Here is an 18,963-nt window from a genome sequence, read left to right on the forward strand (position 1 = left end):
ATTTTGGGACAGTTACACGTTCGGCTTGAATTCAGAAAGCATCAGACGCTGCAGGGCCCCCACAGCAGGCTGCGCAGGCCGGGCTCCCCCCATGGCACAGCGTGAATGCTTCCCGTGGAGCTGGGACCGTAAGGAGGGGCGCAGGCTCGGGCTGTCAGGGGCCGGGGCAGTGAATGCGGTGCAGGGATGTGTCCCATATCCCAAGGGAGACATGGGTGGCTCCATCAATGTTGTGCATTAGAGACAGCCCCCAGCCGCCCAGGCAGGGGAACAGCAAGTGCAAGACGTAGGGGTTGGAACAGGGGCCGAGGGGCGACGGGAGGGGCTGGGGGCCCGTGAGTGGATGGGGGTGCAGGACAGATGGCTGCTCCTCCTGCGTGCCTGAGAAGGCATCCCTTTAGGGTCACCATAACCCGATTCCTGGTGCCCTTGTGGACACGGCAGGGCATGGATGATCCCCAGGCCTTCGCTTCCCTAACGGTCATAGCCCTGGGCACTGTCACCATGACCAGGCCTTCCTCAGGCTGTCCCCGACAGGCTGGGATGAAGAACAGGCTCTTGAGACGACAGAAGTGGAGTCGCATCTGCCAACCCTGGGCCATCATCCGGCCCTGCTCAGCCTCACCAGTGTCACTGGCTGACAGGACCACCCCCTGCTCACTCACTCATTCGCTCCAGCTATTTTTCTGGACACGGCAGAGGAAACAAAACAGATCAGCTGCCCTGAGGCAGTGACGAGCGGTCAGATGCTCCTGACCGGGGCCAAAGCTCAGTGCGGGAAGAAAACAGATGGGGGGCTGGGAGACAGATGAGGGGACCTGCTGCCCCAGGAGCCTCCAGGCTGGGGAGCACGGAGCCAGATGCAGTCACCCCTGGCTGGGCAGGAGGCAGGGGACAGGGTGAGGCTGAGCTAGTGAGGCTGCCGGGGGGCGGAGGAAAAAAGGGCTCCCCACCTCCCAGTCCCCGAGGCTCCTCCCAGCCACCATTAATGTTGAATGAATGTCACCCAAGGCCACCCTCAGTGCCAGGGGAAAAGGGCACAGGATCCCCATTCTGGGGACCCCCCAAATAGCCTCCTGCTGTCCTGCCATCCTGCAGTTGGTTTTGGGAGTGAGGACTGGGGAGAGGCTGAGTCCCAAAGAAGGTGGCCTTGAACCATCTCCCCAGTAGGCACCCCTTACCCCTGGCAGCCCCCACACCCAGTTTCTAGGCACTCCCTACTGGGTAACATCCTGCTGCCCCACCCTAAGCCTCCCCTGCACGGAGCAGACGTCTGAGGAGGTCATTTCAGGAGGGAGGTGTCCGGTTGCTTTGCAAAGTTGTCCCCTTGGCAGGTGCGCGTGGCACCATCAGCCCCCAGGCGCGCCAAGGTTGAGGGGCCCAATTTTGGGAAAGGGGTGGCTAGGAGTTCCTGAGGGCTGTCGGGGGGGGTCTGTAGTTGTTGCTTCGCTAAGGTCCCCTCCATGGCGCGGGGCAAGCGGGCGAGTGTGAGGACCAGTCCAGCGCTGCGGGGGCGAACCTGGCTCCCGGGAAGGAGGGACCTTTAAATCTGGGCGGAGCTTGCGGGGTCGCCGTGGGCGGGGCCAACCCGGGCTCGGCCAATCGGCGAGGCCGTCCGCGCCGCGCCGCCGCCTCCTCTCCCGGCCCGCGCGGGCGCTCGCCCCCCGGCCGGGCGGCGCACAGGGCGGCGGGGATGCGCCCGGGCCCCGCGCCCGCCCGCTGCTGCCCGCCCAGGGCCCCCCGGGGTCCACGGCCGCGCGGGACCCTCTCCGCTCCAGCGTCGTGCGCTCGCCCGAGTCGAGCAGGGCAGGTACGGGGTGGGATGAGCAGGGGCACCCGGGGTGGGATGAGCAGGGGTACCTGGGGAGGGAGGCACCCCTCCCGGAGGGAGACGCGGTTTGGGGCAGAGGTCAGGTTTCCGTGGGGTCTGGAACCCAGGCGACACGGGGAGGAGGGATGTGTGTGTGTGCACTGCCGAGTGGGTGAAGATTCACGGACCTCTGTAGGGGGAGGACACTGGGTTCACTTTTGGGATGGGCCGAGCAGTGAGTCTCCGAACTCCAGAGATACGGGGTCGGGGGGAGACCCTCCAGAGAAGGGAGCTCTCAGGGTGGAGGCAGTGACCCCAGACTGACCTGAGGATGGAAGCGACCAGACCCTCACCGGGGCCCCTAGATCCAGCACTTAGGAGCACCTGACAGGGGTCAAGGAGCCGGGTCTTCCAGCTCTACCCAGAGAGGTGGGGCTGCCCAGCACAGGGCACTGCGCCTGCTGTCCTGGAGGGTGGGGCGCAGATGTGAGTGCTGGAGGCTGGGGGCTGAACCAGAGACGCTGATGAGGACGGGAGGGCGGAATCCGAGGGGTGGCCACTGGTGGAGGTAGCTGGGGCAGGGCAGGGCAGGCTGATTGCCACCTGCAGGCTGCAGGCAGGTCCCTGACGGTGGTTGGCCTGGGGGATCGTTCAGTCAGCCCGCGTCTTGCTGCCCTGCTCCAGGGCAGCGGGTGGGATCCTGGCCCCCTGCAGCGCTAGGCCCTGAGAGTGCTGGGAGGGGGTGTCCTGGGTCCTGCCCCACCCTCCACAGGGCCACATGACCCACTTCTCGCCCACACATCCTGGAAGACTCTGCAATGTGCTGCTGTGCTCCAGGTTCCTGGGGGCGGTAGGGTGGGCATTTCGCCCCAAGGGAGACTGACGGGCAGGGGGCACCTTCTCCTGGTCCAGCTCTGAAGGACAGAGCATGGTGTCAGGCGGTGGCGTACCCGTGGCCAGGTGCTAAGCATTTTCCACGAGAGAGCTCACTCTGTTCTGGCCACCAGCCCTGCTGGGTGGGCACCAAGACGCCTTTATTGAAGAAGCAACTGAGGAGGGAACAATGACTTCATCCTGGCTGGGGTGCTTCAGGGTTCCTCCTAGGCAGCCACTGTAACCAACTCATCATTTGTAAAAGGCTCACGAGAGGGCCTGTGGGGTCTGGCCGGTTTCTTTCACTTCCTGTTGGGTGGGAAAGCTCAGAGGAGCCAGCCACCCTACTCCCTGCCTCCTGCCCACCTGCCTCTGCTCCTCAAGAGCCCTCCTGGGTCCCTTCTACCTCACTTAGCCCACAAGCTTCCCACGGTGTCTCCTGGGATGGCTTGAAAGGGAGGACTCTGCTCCTCCCCGACGCTGGCCTTCAGGGAACGGAGGCCTGGTGCCCGCAGACACATAGACAGTTTTGGTCATTCCAGGGACCCTCAAAACCAAATGCAGCCCACAGGTGTTTCTAACCTTTCAGGGGAACTCCTTGATGAACCCAGGGCCTTCACCCAGGAAAACACACTCCTTCTTGGACGTACAGACCTTGGCTGGGGTCTCAGAGGGCCTCGTGGTTCTTTGGGAATCCCTGAGGGTCCCAGGGACCCCAGCATCACGCCCAGGTTGCAGGGAGGGAGGGAGAGGTGGGCCTGGGAAGGGGTGCGTGCGGTCTCTTGTCCCCAGGGCCCTCTGGTCCCACTCAGCCTTTGGAAACAGCCTGCCCGCTTCTGTAGGATCTGAGGCCAGCCGCTCACTCTCTCCATTTGTTCTGCGGTCGTGGGAGGGGTCGGGTGCCTGTTGTGCCTGTTCCCTGAGCTCTGGGGGCTCCTTGAGGGCAGAGCCAGGCTGGCTCCCCTTCCAGATGGCAGCTCGTCTGGGCTGGGCAGGTTCTGCCACCCTCTGCCCCAGAGAGCAGTAACTTAGTCCCTGCCCCGCCTGGCTGTGTGATCTTAGGCAAGGTTCTGAGCGTCTGAGCCTTGTCTCCCATCTGTAAAATGGGAGCAGGAACAACCCCTGCGTCATTGAGCGGCAGTGGGAAGTAACCTGGGTGATTCTGTTCAAGGACTCGGCCCACATTAAGCGCCAGCACATGCTAACTTGACGGCACGGGAGGGCCTCCACTCCTCGGCCTTCCCAGAAGCCACCTGCTGCCTGTTCCCACTCCCCACACCTCCTCCCTGCCCAGGGCACCTTAGGACGCGGCTGCCAGGCCAGGAGGAGCGTGGCAGACACTCGGCTGGATTTGGCCTGTGCGTCGGGCGGCTGAGTCACAGCCCCAAATTGCGTCTCCATCGGTGCATTTCAGAAGGTCGTCTGCAGTGCCCCCACCCCCCCCAGTCCTGGCTGCCGGGCCACCCGCCTCCTGCCTGTACCCCCGAGCTCCAAGTGCGGACCTTCTCCACCTTCAGGAGGGTGGTGGGAGGGGTGCCTGGGGTTTCCTCGTCTCCTGGGCGAGGGCAGGGGCTGGGGCTGCTGTGAATATCCTGGTGGCAGGCAGGGGCTGAGCCCAGGAGGAGAGTGGCACCCAAGTGTTCGTCAGGATGGGAAGAGAGATCAGGGCCGAGATCAGCCTTATAAACTGTGACGTGCTGGGCCAGCAGGATACCAGCCCATGCAAACTGTGAAGTGCTGAGGCTGCAGGAGGCCTGGGCTTGTAAACTGTGAAGTGTCAGGCCACAGGTGGCCACGGCTGGGTTGATGTGATGGGTGGGAGCAGTGAGGGAGGGGACAGGGCTAAGACTCTCCCCCTGCCTGGAAGGAATGTTTCTGGTGCTCTTGCTGTGGGCTGTTACCAGCGTCTGGAGGTGTGGTGAGTGGGACAGACACTGTCTGGGGGCGCCAGACAAGGGCGCAGGCAGCCTGCAGTACGTCTGGTGGCCACCCTGGCCAAGGTGGCCTTTGTCCTGCCCAATAGCATGGGTCATCTTGGCATGTCCTGATGTGACAGTTTCCGTGTCTGTCACCCCCAGAGTGTGGTGTCAGGGCCGAGAGGGGTCCTGTCTGTACACACCCCTGTCCAGGTCTGGCACGTAGGGGCGCCCAGGGCATGCTGGCCTGGCCTTTTCAAAAGGGACAACACTTGGCCTGCTGCCCAGCTTGCTGGGCAAATCCAGGAGGCGGCTTGGTCCAGAATCTGCCCTCAGAGGAGGTGGGCCCTTCATAGTGTGGTGCCTCAGTTTCCCCATATGTAAAACTGGCCACATCCCAGGACCCCCTTCTTGGGGGCAGTGTGAGGATTAAGGAGAAAATCTGTGTGAAGGACGGAGCCTGGCGTGAAGTAGGCGTTCAGTAAATGTCGGCGGGGTGGCAGCGAGGGGCGTGCGAGGCTGAGTCAGTGCGCTGGGGGGACGCGGCCCGGCCAGGGAGGGTCTGGCAGGTCAGGACCCAGGAGGCTGGACCCCAGGCAGCTTCCTCATGCGCATGTCACTGTCATCGAGGTCCCTGCTCTTGCACGTGACGCTGCCCTGTACAGGGGCACAATCTGAATGTTGGGGCAATCAGGCAGTCTGTTCCTGGGAGCCTGGTGGGGAAACTGAGGCTGGCCCGAGGTCACAGGGCTGGGCCAAGCATGCCTCGCATGGCCCTGCAGCATGGGTTCTGAGCCCTGAAAGGTAAATCCTGGATTGCCACAGTGGTCTTGGAGTCTGTGTGGAGGGCACGGTCCCTCTGCCCAGGCAGGAGGGAGCTGAGCATCTTGTCACCACAGCCTTGGTCCCTAATGTCCCCTCGGCCATACCAGGTACCTGCATAAGTGTGTTCAGGCCTTTGGACAGCTCCTGAGGAGCAGCCAGAGGCTCAGCAGAGCAGAGGCCACTCTTCTGGGAGCCTGGGCTCAGAGGAGACAAGCCCACGGTGGAAGCTCCTTGTGCCCACACACTTACATGGCTTCTCGTCCTCCCAGGCGAACCTGCCGGCAGATTCCATCTCCATCCCGAGGGGCTCAGAAGTGTGTACTGAGGGCCAGCTCTGTGCCAGGCATTGTTCTAGGTACTTGGAGACACTGAAAGTCAGTGGGCAAAGGTCTAGTAAGAGGGTGTTCCAGGAAAGGGCACAGCAGGTGCAAAGGCCCTGAGGCACGACCAAGCTTATTGGGATCCAGTGCTGGGGAGGTCAGTGTGGCTGGAAGAGAGTGATTCTGGGGAGAGTGAGAAGGATGAGGTGGGTGGGAGCCAGACCGCAGGGGCCTCCTGACCGCAGTGAAGAGGTTGGTTTGTATGCAGCAGCACTGGGGAGCCATGGGAGGGCTTTGAGCAGGCGAGGGTCATAGGCTGACTTGGATGTTACTGGGATGGCGAACCCACGTGTCAGGCACTCTGGATTCATGGCCTCCTGAGTTTCCGAATGTTCTGGGGTGGTGGGAATGGTCCCTAGCCCTCTGGTCAGTTGGCGAGGCCCTGACAGGACCATGTCTCCCGTGCCCCTACAGGTGAGCGCAGGAGCCCAGCCGCTGAGCCATGCCGGGCCCCAGGCGGCCTGTCGCGAGCCCAACCCCGGCGCCCACATAGTCATGAACAGCCACAGCCACAACGGCTGCGGGGGGCGGCCGCTGGGCAGCGGGCTGGGTGTCCTGGGCCGAGACCCTCCGGACCCTGAGGCTGGCCGTCCCCCGCCGCCCGCGCATGGCCCGGGCCTCCAGGTGGTGGTGGCCAGGAGCGAGCCGGCCCAGCCCTCACCCGGCAGCCCCCAGGGGCAGCCCCAGGAGCAGGAGGAGGAGGAGGACGATGAAGAGGACGAGGCGGGCAGGCGGAGGGCCTCCAGGAAGCCCCTGAGTGCAGGCCACCGCCTGGGCCACCGCCGGGCGCTGTTCGAGAAGCGGAAGCGGCTCAGTGACTACGCCCTCATCTTTGGCATGTTCGGCATCGTTGTCATGGTGACCGAGACGGAGCTGTCCTGGGGGGTCTACACCAAGGTAGGCGCCGCCCTTCCCCTGGCACGGGGGAGGCCCCGCTGAGCCCGCCCAGCTCCCCGTGGACCACGCCCAGGAGAGGCGGGGGGTCCTGGGCAGGCCCTGGAAGTGGGGAGCTGTGCAGGGCGTGGGGGTCCTGGGCCTCCCACTGGGCCCCCTCCTGGGAGTGGCAGGGAGGCCGCAGATGGGGTGGAAGGTGCCAGCCCACTCCTTCTGCCCTGTACCAGGGGGCCACACCCTGGCTTAATGTGGGGAGGGGGCTGCCCCCCTGACTGGGGCCAGGGAGCAGAGAAAGAGCTTCCCCCTTCGAGAGTGGCCGTGGCCTGGTCACGAGCCTGACCGCGGGTCCCCGAGTGTGTGCGCGGATGGAGAGAGGTCAGGGCCATGTTAACCCATAAACTGTGCATGCCGGGGCCCCAGGAGGCCATGCTTTATAAACTCTCAAGTGTTGTGCCTGCCTGAGGCCAGGCCTTATAAGCTGTGAAGTGCTATGTCTGCATGAGGCCAGGCCTTATAAAGTGTAAAGCGCTGGGCCTGCCTTGCCGTCGGCCCAGACCCAAGGCACAAGGACAGAAACAGAACTCCCTGGCAGGGCGGGGGTCTGGGCTGCGCCTCCCACGTTGCTCTCTTTGCCCAGGAGTCCCTGTACTCATTTGCACTCAAATGCCTCATCAGCCTCTCCACGGCCGTCCTGCTGGGCCTGGTCGTCCTCTACCACGCCCGCGAGATCCAGGTCAGTGCCCCCCGCCCCCCCCCCACCCCCCCAGTCATAGACCCATAGACAGACTTCTCCGGGAAGGCACCTTTAAGGCATTCTAGGTTTCTCTGGGACAGTACGCATGTGCGCTTTAATTTTCATTGATTACCAGAAAAAGACAGGGCGGCACGGATTGGGAGCTGCGCTGGGCCTCTGGGCTCTTGGAGGTTTGGCGCCGCAGACAGTGTGTGTAGCCCCAGGCTCCTTTCGTAGTCCCTTGGACCCCAAATTTTGAAAGATTTGTTATGTACCAGGGAGTTGGTTTTCTTGTTTTGGGGACCGATCAAAACCAGCTTTGGCCGAGGGAAAGTCCAGGTCGAGGCATACGGGGCAGGGGTGCCCCCAGTGGGCTGACGTCGCCCAGGTCTGGCGCGCAGTAGGGGCCCTGGATGTGGCCGGGGCTGGTGGGGAGGGAGGCAGCCCTGAAGTTGCGGGCGCGGCTCTGGGGACAGTCCGCGGTGACGCCAAAAGGTGCAAACGACCCAGATGTGTGTCAGCTGGTGTTGAGCATGCCAGATGTGGCCCACCCCACAGCGGCATGTTACTCTGTTACTCGGTCAAAGAAAAAAGAAGAATGCGGCTCTGTATGAGCCACTGGGGCTGCCCTAACAAAGTTCCACAACTGAGCAGCTGGAACAGCAGACACGTCCCCTCCACCATCCTGGAGGCCGGGGTTCACGGATCAGGGGCCGCAGGGCTGCTGTCTTCCAAGGCCCTCACGTTGGCCTGGGGACAGCCACCTCCTCGCCCTGTCCTCACACAGCCTGCCCTCTGTGCGTGCCCATCCCTGTCTCCTCCTCCTCTTAGGAGGACACCAGTCACCTTGGATCAGGGCCCATCCCTGTATGACCTCAGTTAACCTTAATCACCTTTTTTTTTTTCTTTTGAGGAAGATTAGCCCTGAGCTAACTGCTGCCAATCCTCCTCTTTTTGCTGGGGAAGACTGGCCCTGAGCTAACATCCGTGCCCATCTTCTTCTACTTTATACGTGGGACACCTACCACAGCATGGCGTGCCAAGCGGTGCCATGTCCGCACCCAGAATCTGAACCGGCGAACCCCAGGCCACCAAAGTGGAACGTGTGCACTTAACCACTGTGCCACCGAGCCGGCCCCCTTAATCACCTTTTTAAAGGCCCTGTCTCCACATACAGTCACATTGGGGTTAGGGCTTCAACATGGGAATTTTGAGGCCACACAGTTCTGTCCATAACACTGCACCCTCTGGCCCATCCCCAAATTCACATCCTTCTCCCATGCAAGATGCAGTCGCCTCGTCCTGGCGGCCCCAGAGCCTTCGCCCATCCAGTGTCAACTCCAGTCCACAGTCTGATTTCAGTATCATTTTAGTCCGATATAGGGGGACGGGGAAGTTCCTCTCCAGCTGTAAGCCAAACAGGTCACGTTCTTCCAAAATACCACGATGGGACAGGCGTGGGGTAGATGTCCCCATTCCAGGAGGGAGAACTCCAAGAGAAGAGAGGAGTGACGGGTCCTCAGCGAGTCCAAGAGCGAGCAAGGCAAATCCTGTTGGATTTGAAGTCTCCAGAATGGCCCTCCTGGGCTCGAGGCTCTGCCTCGGGTCCCTGGGTGCTGGGCGGCGGCCGTGTGCCTGCCTTGGTCCCTTGCACGATGACCGACGCTCCCGCGTGTCCCAGCCGATGTCAGGGCTCCCACCCTGCGTGGCTGAGTAGCAGTCCTGTGTGTGACGGACAGCACTGTGTTCACCTTTCCCCCGCCGGGGGGACGCTCGCGGGCTCTCCGCCTTGGCAGCTGTGACCAGTGCTGCCGTGACGGTCGTGTACGAGGGTTTGCCCCGCTCTGCGCTCATTTCTCCGCGCATATAGTCAGGAGTCGGGTGGGGGGCCACTGGTAGCTCTGTCGCGGTCCTGGGGAAGCCCCGTCTGTCGCCTGTTGGGTTGAACGGTGGCCCGAGAAGTAGGGAGTCCCCCCTGAGGCCGTGTTTCTCCAGAAGCCGAGCGGTGGGGGTTCGGGTGGGGTCTCGCCAGGGGGCCGGGGTGTGTGTCCCAGACCCGCACCGTCCTCCGCAGCTGTTCATGGTGGACAACGGGGCGGACGACTGGCGCATCGCCATGACGTGCGAGCGCGTCTTCCTCATCTCCCTGGAGCTGGCCGTGTGCGCCATCCACCCGGTGCCTGGCCACTACCGCTTCACGTGGACGGCGCGGCTGGCCTTCACGTACGCGCCGGCGGCGGCCGAGGCCGACGTGGACGTGCTGCTGTCGGTGCCCATGTTCCTGCGCCTCTACCTGCTGGGCCGTGTGATGCTCCTGCACAGCAAGATCTTCACGGACGCCTCCAGCCGCAGCATCGGCGCCCTCAACAAGATCACCTTCAACACACGCTTCGTCATGAAGACGCTCATGACCATCTGCCCGGGCACCGTGCTGCTCGTCTTCAGCATCTCCTCCTGGATCATCGCCGCCTGGACTGTGCGGGTCTGTGAGAGGTGCGCCCCCCGGGAGCCCCCGCCCGGGCCCCTCCCCCTGCCCCCGACCCCGGCGACCCCATGCCCCAGGGCCCCCCGGCCAGCGCGTCCAGCCCCCTGACCCCTGTGAGAACCTCCCCCCATTCCTGGCCTCATCACATGCAGCCCCAAGTCCCTGGGGCTCCAGCTTTGTGACCCCAGCCTCCCCCGGCCCCTAGCCCACTCACACCCTCTGGGACCCCAGCCCTCTCCCCTCCCCCTGCCCCAGGGGGTCTTAGGCTCCTCTTTCTCCCGCTGCTCTACTGCGGGCAGCTGATCTCTGACCTCCACCTCTGACCTCTGGCCCAGGGTGGTGGAGGCAGCAGGAACAGGAGTACTCCCCTCTGCCTGTCTCCCCCACAATTTAACCTGCTCTCCTTCCCGCCTCTGCCCGCCCCGCTGGACTGTAGGGAAAACATGTGAGTCTGCCGGAGTTTAAGATTAGCCACTGCAGGGGGGCTGGGGAGGGAGGCGGGTGGCCCGCTGGGCGTCCTTAGTGTCCTTGTCTCCGGGTGGGGGACAAGGGGCGTAGCTGTGGTGTCTCGCTCTAGCAGCTAACCCCGGGCTTGGGTGTCTCCTCCAAGGGTCCAGTGGGTCTGGGCTGAATGACCCCTGCCGGGTGAAGACCCTGTCAGGCTTTGCCCTGAAGAGCCCTGGAAGGTGGCTGGCTGTCAGCCCAGCTTAGAGATGGGAAAACTGAGGCTTTGGGGACAAAGGGACTTTTCCAAGGCCTGACTCCTGCTCCTTTCCAGAGACCCTGGGGGCTCCCGGAGAGGGGGGTGTCCCACTGGGCCTCTGAGGGCGACGGGGTGCCTTGTCCCAGAGGAGGTCTCTCCTGCTCGTGCCTAGCTGGGGAAGGCCCTGGAGGGATCTGTGGTGGGTGGTACTGGCACCGGGCTTCCTTGGGGGTCCCTGGGCTAGACACCCCACCCTGAACCCCAGGTCTCACCCCGTCAAGCCCCCTGTCCACAGCCCCGGCCTCAGCCTGACGTGAGGCTCACGGGGGTGTGGGCCCAGCTCTTCCTGTCATAAGGCTTACTAGCCAGGGGTCACACGGGGTCTCCTTGGACCCCTGAAGTGCCCCGTGCCAGTTCCAACAGCCCATCCCCACCCCATCAGGCAGGGTCAGGATTGGGGTCTGGGCAGTGAGAGAAGGGTGCTCCTCCTCAGGCATCCCTGAGGTCCAGGCTGGGTCGTTGCAGGGGTCCCAGGGGCCGCATTCTGAGCCCAGGGCCGCTGCTTGACGTCCCCTCGCCTGCCTCACTCTGCTCCCCCGTCTCCTGCACGCCCCCCAACCCGGTCCCGGGTGGTCCTGCTGCACCCGCTGGGACTCCAGCCAGCCTGGGGCTGCCCACCCGCTGCCAGAGACCCCTCTCCTCCTGCCTCCTGGGGGCGGGGTGCTGGTCTCCCGAGAGCCGGAAGCTGGGGCAACTTGGGGCTCAGGTGCCTTGGTAAAAGAGGAGCTTCTGTCCCTGGTCCCCCTCACCCAGCAAGTAGCCTAGAAGCCCCAGCTGGAGGGGCCTGGGATGGCATCCACCCCCTGCAGACGGGGACCCCAAACATCAGGCCTGCTGGGAAGGCCTTTTGGGGTTTCCATCTCTTTCCCCTGTCGAGCCCCCGACTCCAGCCCCATCTGCCTGGAACAGCCCTGCCCCGGCAGGGCCCCCTCCACCGTGCCGCCTCAGCTGACCTCTAACCTTGAACGCCTGCCCCAGGGAGGTCTCCATGCCACGGGCATCAGATGGCTTGAGGTCTGGCACAGAGGGAGCCATCTGTAAAGGCTTCTGCCCCTGCGCCCCCCCCCCCAAGCTGGAGGGGCTTTGCAGGCTGGGAAAGGGCTGGAGCAGACCTCGAGCCACCCCCAGACCCAGAGGGCCGCCCCCTCAGCCCCCAGCTGGGCTGAGCACAGGCAGAACCCATTCATATCCTGTGTGACCAGGACAAAATCATGTCCTTTACGAGGCCTTGGGCTCTGTCCCCTGGGTACCAGAAGTCGAGCCCCAGGCCTCTGCGCAGGACTGGGCAAGCTCCCTCCCACCCACTGCCGGAAGAGCCTCAGGCCCCGGCTTGGGGCAGCTGCTGCTGCCCTCTGTGTGTTGACTTCCCTTCCTCTCCCGAGTCCCGGGGTGTGATTCTCCAGCCTCCTGTGTCCCCACATCGTCGTCCTCCCTTCCCTGGGCCTTGCTGGCTGGGGAAGTTCTTCCTGGTGTCTCACCTAAATCCTCGCCCCACTCCCTGCTGCTTCTGGCATCCGTGGCCGCCCGTATCCGAGTCTGTCAGTGTGTCTGTCTTGGGGAGGTGGATTGTGTGGACACGCCCTCACCCAGGTCCCTCTCTGCCCTGTAACCAGGCCCGGGGAGGGCTGATGTCCGGGGCAGCAGCCTGGGGGCTGGGCGAAGGGAGGGGTCTGGAAGGAGTGCTGGGGAGGAGGGCGTGGGGCCCTCAGGAGGACTGTGGGGCTGCCCGGCGCTAACCACCCCCCACCCAGCCCTGCAGTGGCGCCTTTGTCACTTTGAGCCCTCAGCATGATCAGCTGCCTGAGGTCGAGGCCCCCACACAGCCAGGTGGGCCCAGGGCCCCGCTGTCCTGGTGCTGCCCCAGGGAGCACGATGCAGGCAGAGGGACCAGCGTGGGCTGACCGGGTCCTTCCTGGCTCCCTCCAGGTACCACGACAAGCAGGAAGTGACCAGCAACTTCCTGGGGGCCATGTGGCTCATTTCCATCACCTTCCTCTCCATTGGCTACGGCGACATGGTGCCCCACACCTACTGCGGGAAGGGCGTGTGCCTGCTCACCGGCATCATGGTAAGGGGAGGGCCCTTGCACACTCCCACCAATGGGGAGCTCACCCCATCGCGAGCTGCCCAGGGTCGGACTTCGTCCTTATGTTGGCCACCCCGCCAGCGCCCTGCTCCTTCGCTCTGGCATGGTGTGGAAGCCGCACCCACAGGCATCCTGGGGCTGCCTCCTGGGGTTCCTGCAGCCCCAGATGTGCAGCTCCGGCTGTGCCTGCCAGGCCAGATGTTGTGGTCCACTCTGAACGGAGTGTCCTCTGTTCCCCTCAGTCCACTGAATTCACAGCCCTTGGGTCCAAGGCGAGGGCTCGATGCTTCTAGGCCGCTGGTTCCCTGACTGTACCCAACGCCCCTGTCCTCTGCTTGTTGTGGGCCTGAGTCCGTTCATTTCTGTGAAATGCCTGCAACCATGAGCGCCACGGACACCCAGTCACTGTCCTCTGAGCCGTGCCATCACACACGGTTCCCGCCCTTGCCTGACTGTCAGGGGGTCCTGAGCCCCGTGGCGTGACGCGGTGGGCCCAGGCAGACCCCCAGCTCCCGAAAGACTTCTCGAGTCCGTGCGGGGTGTGGGCAACCTTTGACATCTGGCACCTTCTCTTCAACTGATTCGATCATCAAGTTCCCAGCCCATCCCCACCTTCCAGAACCTTCTTTCTCTCCAAGCTTCTTTCATCTCCACAAATGCTTGTCCGTGTTTTGGATTACGAATGGTCCGATGCGCGGTGGGAACACCTCTCCCCACCCGCAGTTAGTAACACGTCCGTCTGTGGAAAATCAGTGCCCGATAGGCAGAGGAGCCAGCCTGCCCCAGCCCAGGGTCCACGCCAGGCCGCTCCCTGGAGGGCAGCCTTTTCTCGGCACAGAGAGAAGCGTTTGTTCTTGAACAGTGAGACGCCGTTCCCACGACTCCTCCCCCGCTCAGCCAGGCCCCTCGGCTGCGTGTGGACCGTCCCCGGCGGTCACCATCCCCGGAGGCCTGCGGCTCTGTCCCCGCTTCACCTCTCGTCCCCTCCCGTCTGGACGCAAGCTGGGGGGCCACGTCCTCCTCTGCCCCCAGCGGGGCCTCCCTTCTGCGGTCCAGGCGGACACGGCCCCTGTCTTAGATGAGCGCATTGCTCATGCTTGCTTACGTTAGTTTGCGAGGGTGGAAGGGAAGAAGCTAAGGATCAGCCAAACCCAGCAGCCCCCGCCGCGGCAAGGGGGCTTCACAGACGGACAAGGAGAGCTCGCGGACCGGACGAGCTCAGACCCGGAGAGCCCACACAGACCTGGAAAAGCCATGTTCCCTCCTCTGGGACTCGGCTCCTTCCAGAAAATTCTTCCGTGTCGAGCCGCTCCTTGCCCGCGCCCCCTGCACTCACATGCGTGGTCACGCTTGGGTCCGTTTCTAGCTTTTTTGTTAGCGCTCTCCTCCTCCATCCTTGCCCAAATGTGCTCCCTCCTGGTCACTAGGCCACCGACTCACCCCCTTCCAGCATCTCACCAACCACGAGTTGCCTGTTCTTGAACTTGAGGGCGTCCCGGCGGGGCCTCCCAGCCCCGCATCTTTTTCTCAACATGGCATCCATGCTGCTGTGTGAAGCCATTAGCTTTTCCTTTTCCTTGCTGTGTAGTATTCCATGGGCAGGGTTCCAGTACGTTTCTTTGCCCCGATTGACAGTGCTTATCCTGAGAACGGGCTCCCAGGTCTCCCCAAGACCCTTGCCCTGGCCAGGAATCTGTGACACAGTTCCTTTGGGGAGCAATTTTGTGCCCCCCCCACCCAGGCTCAGCATGTTGGCGTCCAGCCCCACAGGACCGTCCGATGGTTGCCCTGGCCCTTGCCCAGCCTTCTCCATGAGTGTTTCCTCCCATCCCTAAGAAGACGGAAGTCCTGCCCAGGCCCCACCCCAGGGGCCCATCCTGGGCCTCCTTCCATGCTGTGCGCAGCCACCATGGGAGGGGGAGCAGCCAGCCAGCAAGGGGTCGGGGAGCCCCCATCGCAGGCAGGGAGCCACCCTCTGGCACCCCCTGCCTGCCCCTGCCGCCTGCCTCCCGCCGCTTCTGGGGCTGAGGACTGGTCTGGGGTCCTGGGCTCCCTGGCCTGTTCCTTGTGCAGTACTGCCAGCCCGCTCCCTCCTCCTGTGCCTCGTCTCACTGCTCCCCACCCCACCCTCAGCCCTCCACTCATCCTCGCTGCTGCCCTCTCTGTCTCCCAGCGGCTCCCTGGGGGACACACACGTGCTCCCTGACCTCCTCCACTGGCCGGGGTCCGCTGCAGTTAGGGCATCTTGGTGAGGGCACTTGTGTCCAGCAGGGAGCCCACTGTCGGGAGGCGTCCCTCCCTCTGCTCCCAGCCTCCTGGGAACTTCCCTTTGCCTCTTCCCTCCTGCAAATGCCCCTGTGGGCCACCGCCTGACCCTTCTCTCCCCACTCTTCTGATGCTGCCAGCTGACCCCATGTGTCAGCCGGGCCTCTGTCTCCAGCACCCCAAACCCGCCCACCTCCGTGGTCGTGAGCCCTGCATGTGCCTGCAGCTCCCGCCCATGTCCTGTACCTTTCTTATCTCCGAGCCTCGGCTTCCCCGTCTGCCCAGTGGAGAGAAGAGTCGTCCTCCCTCCCGGGGCTGTGGGGTTGAACAAGCTAATCTGTGGACATGCTCGCTGGGCTCAGGAGCCGGTGGACTTGAAGGGACGATGTCTGCTGACACTGCAGACTTTGGGGGCAGAGGTGGGAGTGGAGTCAGGGCAGGCTTCCTGGAGGAGGGAGGGTGTCCTGACCGTAGCCTGGGACCCCTGTGAGGTGAGATGCTGATGTGCCCCCCCATGCAGGGGGCCGGCTGCACGGCACTCGTGGTGGCCGTGGTGGCCCGGAAGCTGGAGCTCACCAAGGCGGAGAAGCACGTGCACAATTTCATGATGGACACTCAGCTCACCAAGCGGGTAAGGACGCCAGTCCCAGCACGGCTACCTGCCCTCCTGGTCAGACCCTCCCCGCCTTGCCTCTGCACATGCTGGGCATGCCCACGTGCCTGCAGGTCACTGACAGCCCTGTGCGTGCCGACACTGCTGGGCTCTGCCACCCACACAAATGCCCATGAGCTGTGCACAGAGATGTGGCAACAGCCAGAGGCATCCACCTCTGCCCAGTCACAGCCCTGCTGCGGGCCACACAGCGGGAGGCCAGGGTTCTGCAGCCAGGCAGCCAGGTGCAACTTACAAGCTGTCTGACCTCGGCAGGTTGACCTCTCTGTACCTCAGTTTCCCCATATATAAAATGAGAAAGATACTTGCATATGTAGGTCCACTGAGTTAACATTTGCAAAGTATGCACAAGGGGCCTGGCTAATAGTGAGTGATGTAAGTGTGTTAGGCACACATCCATGCACGTGCATGCACACACGCACAGCACAGAGGCGGACGTGCAAACATGGCCTGCCCTACAGTCTTGGGACCCCAGATGGGTGTTTCCGGAGGTTTCCAGAAGTTTCTGGAGCCTTCCGTAGTTTTGCACCTACCCTGAGGAACTGGTCTTTCCCTCGCCCCAGGTAAAAAACGCCGCTGCTAACGTTCTCAGGGAGACGTGGCTTATCTACAAACACACCAGGTTGGTGAAGAAGCCAGACCACGCCCGGGTTCGGAAACACCAGCGTAAGTTCCTCCAAGCCATCCATCAGTAAGTCCAGCACCTTTCCCACTCACATTTCCGTGTCCACCTGGCTCGGAGGCAGCCGTGGCCCCCAGGAGAAGGCCGCAGGCCGGGCCAGGCATCTCCCTGTGGCCTTGTCACTGCCGCTCGCATGCTGGCTGGTCCGTTGGTTGGGACCTACAGCTTCTCTGCAGGCTGGGATGGTGGGATGGTCAGAGGGAGGCAGGTGAAGGGCCTGGCGCTCACTCAGGACAATCAGTTCTGATAAGTCATGCAAACTACCTAACGTGAGTCCAGGAAGCATATTTTATTCTTTGGAATAGCCAAAATGACTTTACCCTTTGGACTTTGAAGTAGTTTCCCCTTTTTGCTTTGGCTGCCAGGAAACTCAGAATTAAATCTGTGGCCTGATCTGTGTGATCATGTGGGGTAATTAGAAATTTCTCAACTTCCTCTGTTGTCCCTTCATCCTGAGAATTATCAATCAAGTGGTTCTCATCCTTGGTTCCTCATTAGATTCACCTGGGGGGCTTTTAAAATCCCACAGGCCGCACCCAACAGCAGTTACGGTAGAGTCTGAGATGCAGCCTAAGCTCACGTTTAAGTTCCTCAGATGAGTCCGATGGGCAGCCAGAGTTGGCAAACTTTTTCTGTAAACGGCCAGATATTAAATATTTCAGGTTCTGTGGGCCGGAAGGTCTCTGTCACAACCACTCAACTCTGCTCTTGTGGCAAGAAGACAGAGAAGATAAATGGGTGTGGCCAGGCTCCAAAAACACTTTATTCTCCAAAACAGGCGGCTGCCCAGATTTTTCCTGTAGATGATAATCTGCCAGCTGCTGTCCACTGGAAATGTCACGTGAGCCACATGCATAATTTTGAGTTTTCTAGTAGCCACATTTAAAAAAGAGTGAAAAGAAACAAGTGAAATAAATCTTAATATATTTATTTAACCTAATATATCCCCCAAATTATAATTTTAATATGTGAGTAATATAAAAGTCATCAATGAGGTGTTTTAGAAAAATTTTGGTATTAAATCTTCAAAGTCCTGTGTATCTTTTACACTTACAACCTGTTTTTATTCAGACCAGCCACATGTCAAGTGCTCAGTGGCCACATATAGGACGTCTGGGACAGCACCCAGTCTAGGACTTAAATAGCTCCAAATTCTGTGGGGTGAGGCCCTCAAATATAAATTACAGTGGAGTCATGTGGTGCTTGACTTAAAATAGTAAAAACATGTTTTTAGGCACTTTTCAGAGTGAGCCCATAGGTTCCCGTGTCACATCTTGGGCAACCCACCCACAACCGACCTGTCCTGGGCGAGTCCCTGCCCCAAACGCCCGGGCCAGACTCAGGCCGACATGCCGGAGAGCGAGGCACATGGCGTTAGGTCTGAGCCAGCAGGAAGGCAGTGAGGCAGCCATGGGGAACAGAGAGGAGAGGCGGCGCGAGACCCCCAGTGTGAGCGTGGAGGGGGGCAGCTGGCTGGCAGGAGGGCCCAGGTTCCTTGGGCACCAGAGAGTGAGTGAGTGTGACCATGGAGAGGCCAGGCCGTGAGAGAGGAAGCTCAACCAGCAGGACTTTAGTTTTTTCATCTTGTTTAATCATTTTTGCGTCTTTTAAAAAAAACAGTTTTATTGACACACAGTCAATCAATAGGTGCAGTCAGCTGCACGTATTTAAAGTGTGCAGATCAATCAGTGTTGGCATCTGTACATACTCATGAAACCATCACCACAGTCAAGATAACGAACAGAGTCATCACCTCAAGCTTCCTTGTGCCCCTTACATCCTTGTCTTTTAGTTAAAGTTTAGTCCATTTACATTTATTGTGTTTGTACAGACAACATCCTTTTGTTTGTACAAGGTACAAACACAACAGTTTATCGTGTTAACTGTTAGAATTGGGTTGATTTCTAATGCTAACAGTCCCTACTTCACAGGACTGTGGGGAGGTCCAAATGGGATGAGTGCAGAAGTGCCTGGCATAGCCTCTGGCGCAGAGCAAGTGCCCCCACCCCGCTCCCCGCCTCTGCCTCACCGTCACCTACAAAGCAGGGAGAGAGGCTGGTGCCCCACTGACTCGATGCCACTGTGCCCAGCTGTTAGTCCTACCTCCTCACAAGACCCCAAGGCCCTTGAGGACAGGGACCCCTCCTTGTTGACCCTTCCACAGTTGTTAACTGACCACCAGGTCCCCATTTGGTCTCTGCCATCTAACTATGGGGCCTGGGCAAGTGACTGTGCTAGTCTGAGCTTCATTTTCTCCTCTGTACAGTGGGGACAACGGTAACGCCTCTTCTCTAAGAGTAGGAGGTGGATCAAACATGACTGAGTGGCCAGATGACTCACTTGTGCCAGCCTGTCACACAGTATTTTCTAAAAACGGGAACTGCCGTCATTGTTGTCATTACCACTCTCAATATATTCAGTCATTCCACAAGCATTTCTTGTATGAGCTTGTGTGCCAGGCATAGGGGACGAAGGCATGGCCCTGTCTTGGACCTTGCTCCAAGGGATGTTCCAGAAGGTTCTTTTGTGGAAGTGGGAGGGTGGGAACTGAAGGAGGGCCAGGTCTGGGGAGAATGTA

General features: G+C 61.3%; 1 protein-coding gene across 11 annotated transcripts in view; it reads left to right on the top strand.

Moving 5' to 3' along the window:
* The window catches only part of KCNN1 (potassium calcium-activated channel subfamily N member 1), a 29,889-nt gene that overhangs the window by 5,807 nt on the left and 5,119 nt on the right, over positions 1 to 18,963 (top strand). For 3 of the 11 annotated variants that reach the window (XR_011506410.1, XR_011506409.1, XR_011506408.1), the window contains exons 1-7: positions 1,619 to 1,810; positions 6,219 to 6,701; positions 7,336 to 7,431; positions 9,506 to 9,924; positions 12,606 to 12,747; positions 15,551 to 15,661; positions 16,267 to 16,369. Coding sequence is in view for 5 of the 11 variants with exons in the window: in XM_070519445.1 (XP_070375546.1) it covers positions 1,694 to 1,810; positions 6,219 to 6,701; positions 7,336 to 7,431; positions 9,506 to 9,924; positions 12,606 to 12,747; positions 15,551 to 15,661; positions 16,267 to 16,369; positions 17,164 to 17,192 (1,500 nt within the window). In the remaining 6 variants the exon portion in view is untranslated. Of the gene's footprint in view, positions 1 to 1,618; positions 1,811 to 5,693; positions 5,780 to 6,218; positions 6,702 to 7,335; positions 7,432 to 9,505; positions 9,925 to 12,605; positions 12,748 to 15,550; positions 15,662 to 16,266; positions 16,395 to 17,163; positions 17,336 to 18,963 lie in introns of those variants that run through there. The other 8 variants (XR_011506411.1, XM_044773727.2, XR_011506406.1 and 5 more) reach the window with 6 other exon arrangements.

Source organism: Equus asinus, chromosome 10, assembly GCF_041296235.1.
Source record: "Equus asinus isolate D_3611 breed Donkey chromosome 10, EquAss-T2T_v2, whole genome shotgun sequence".
Classification (NCBI taxonomy): domain Eukaryota; kingdom Metazoa; phylum Chordata; class Mammalia; order Perissodactyla; family Equidae; genus Equus; species Equus asinus.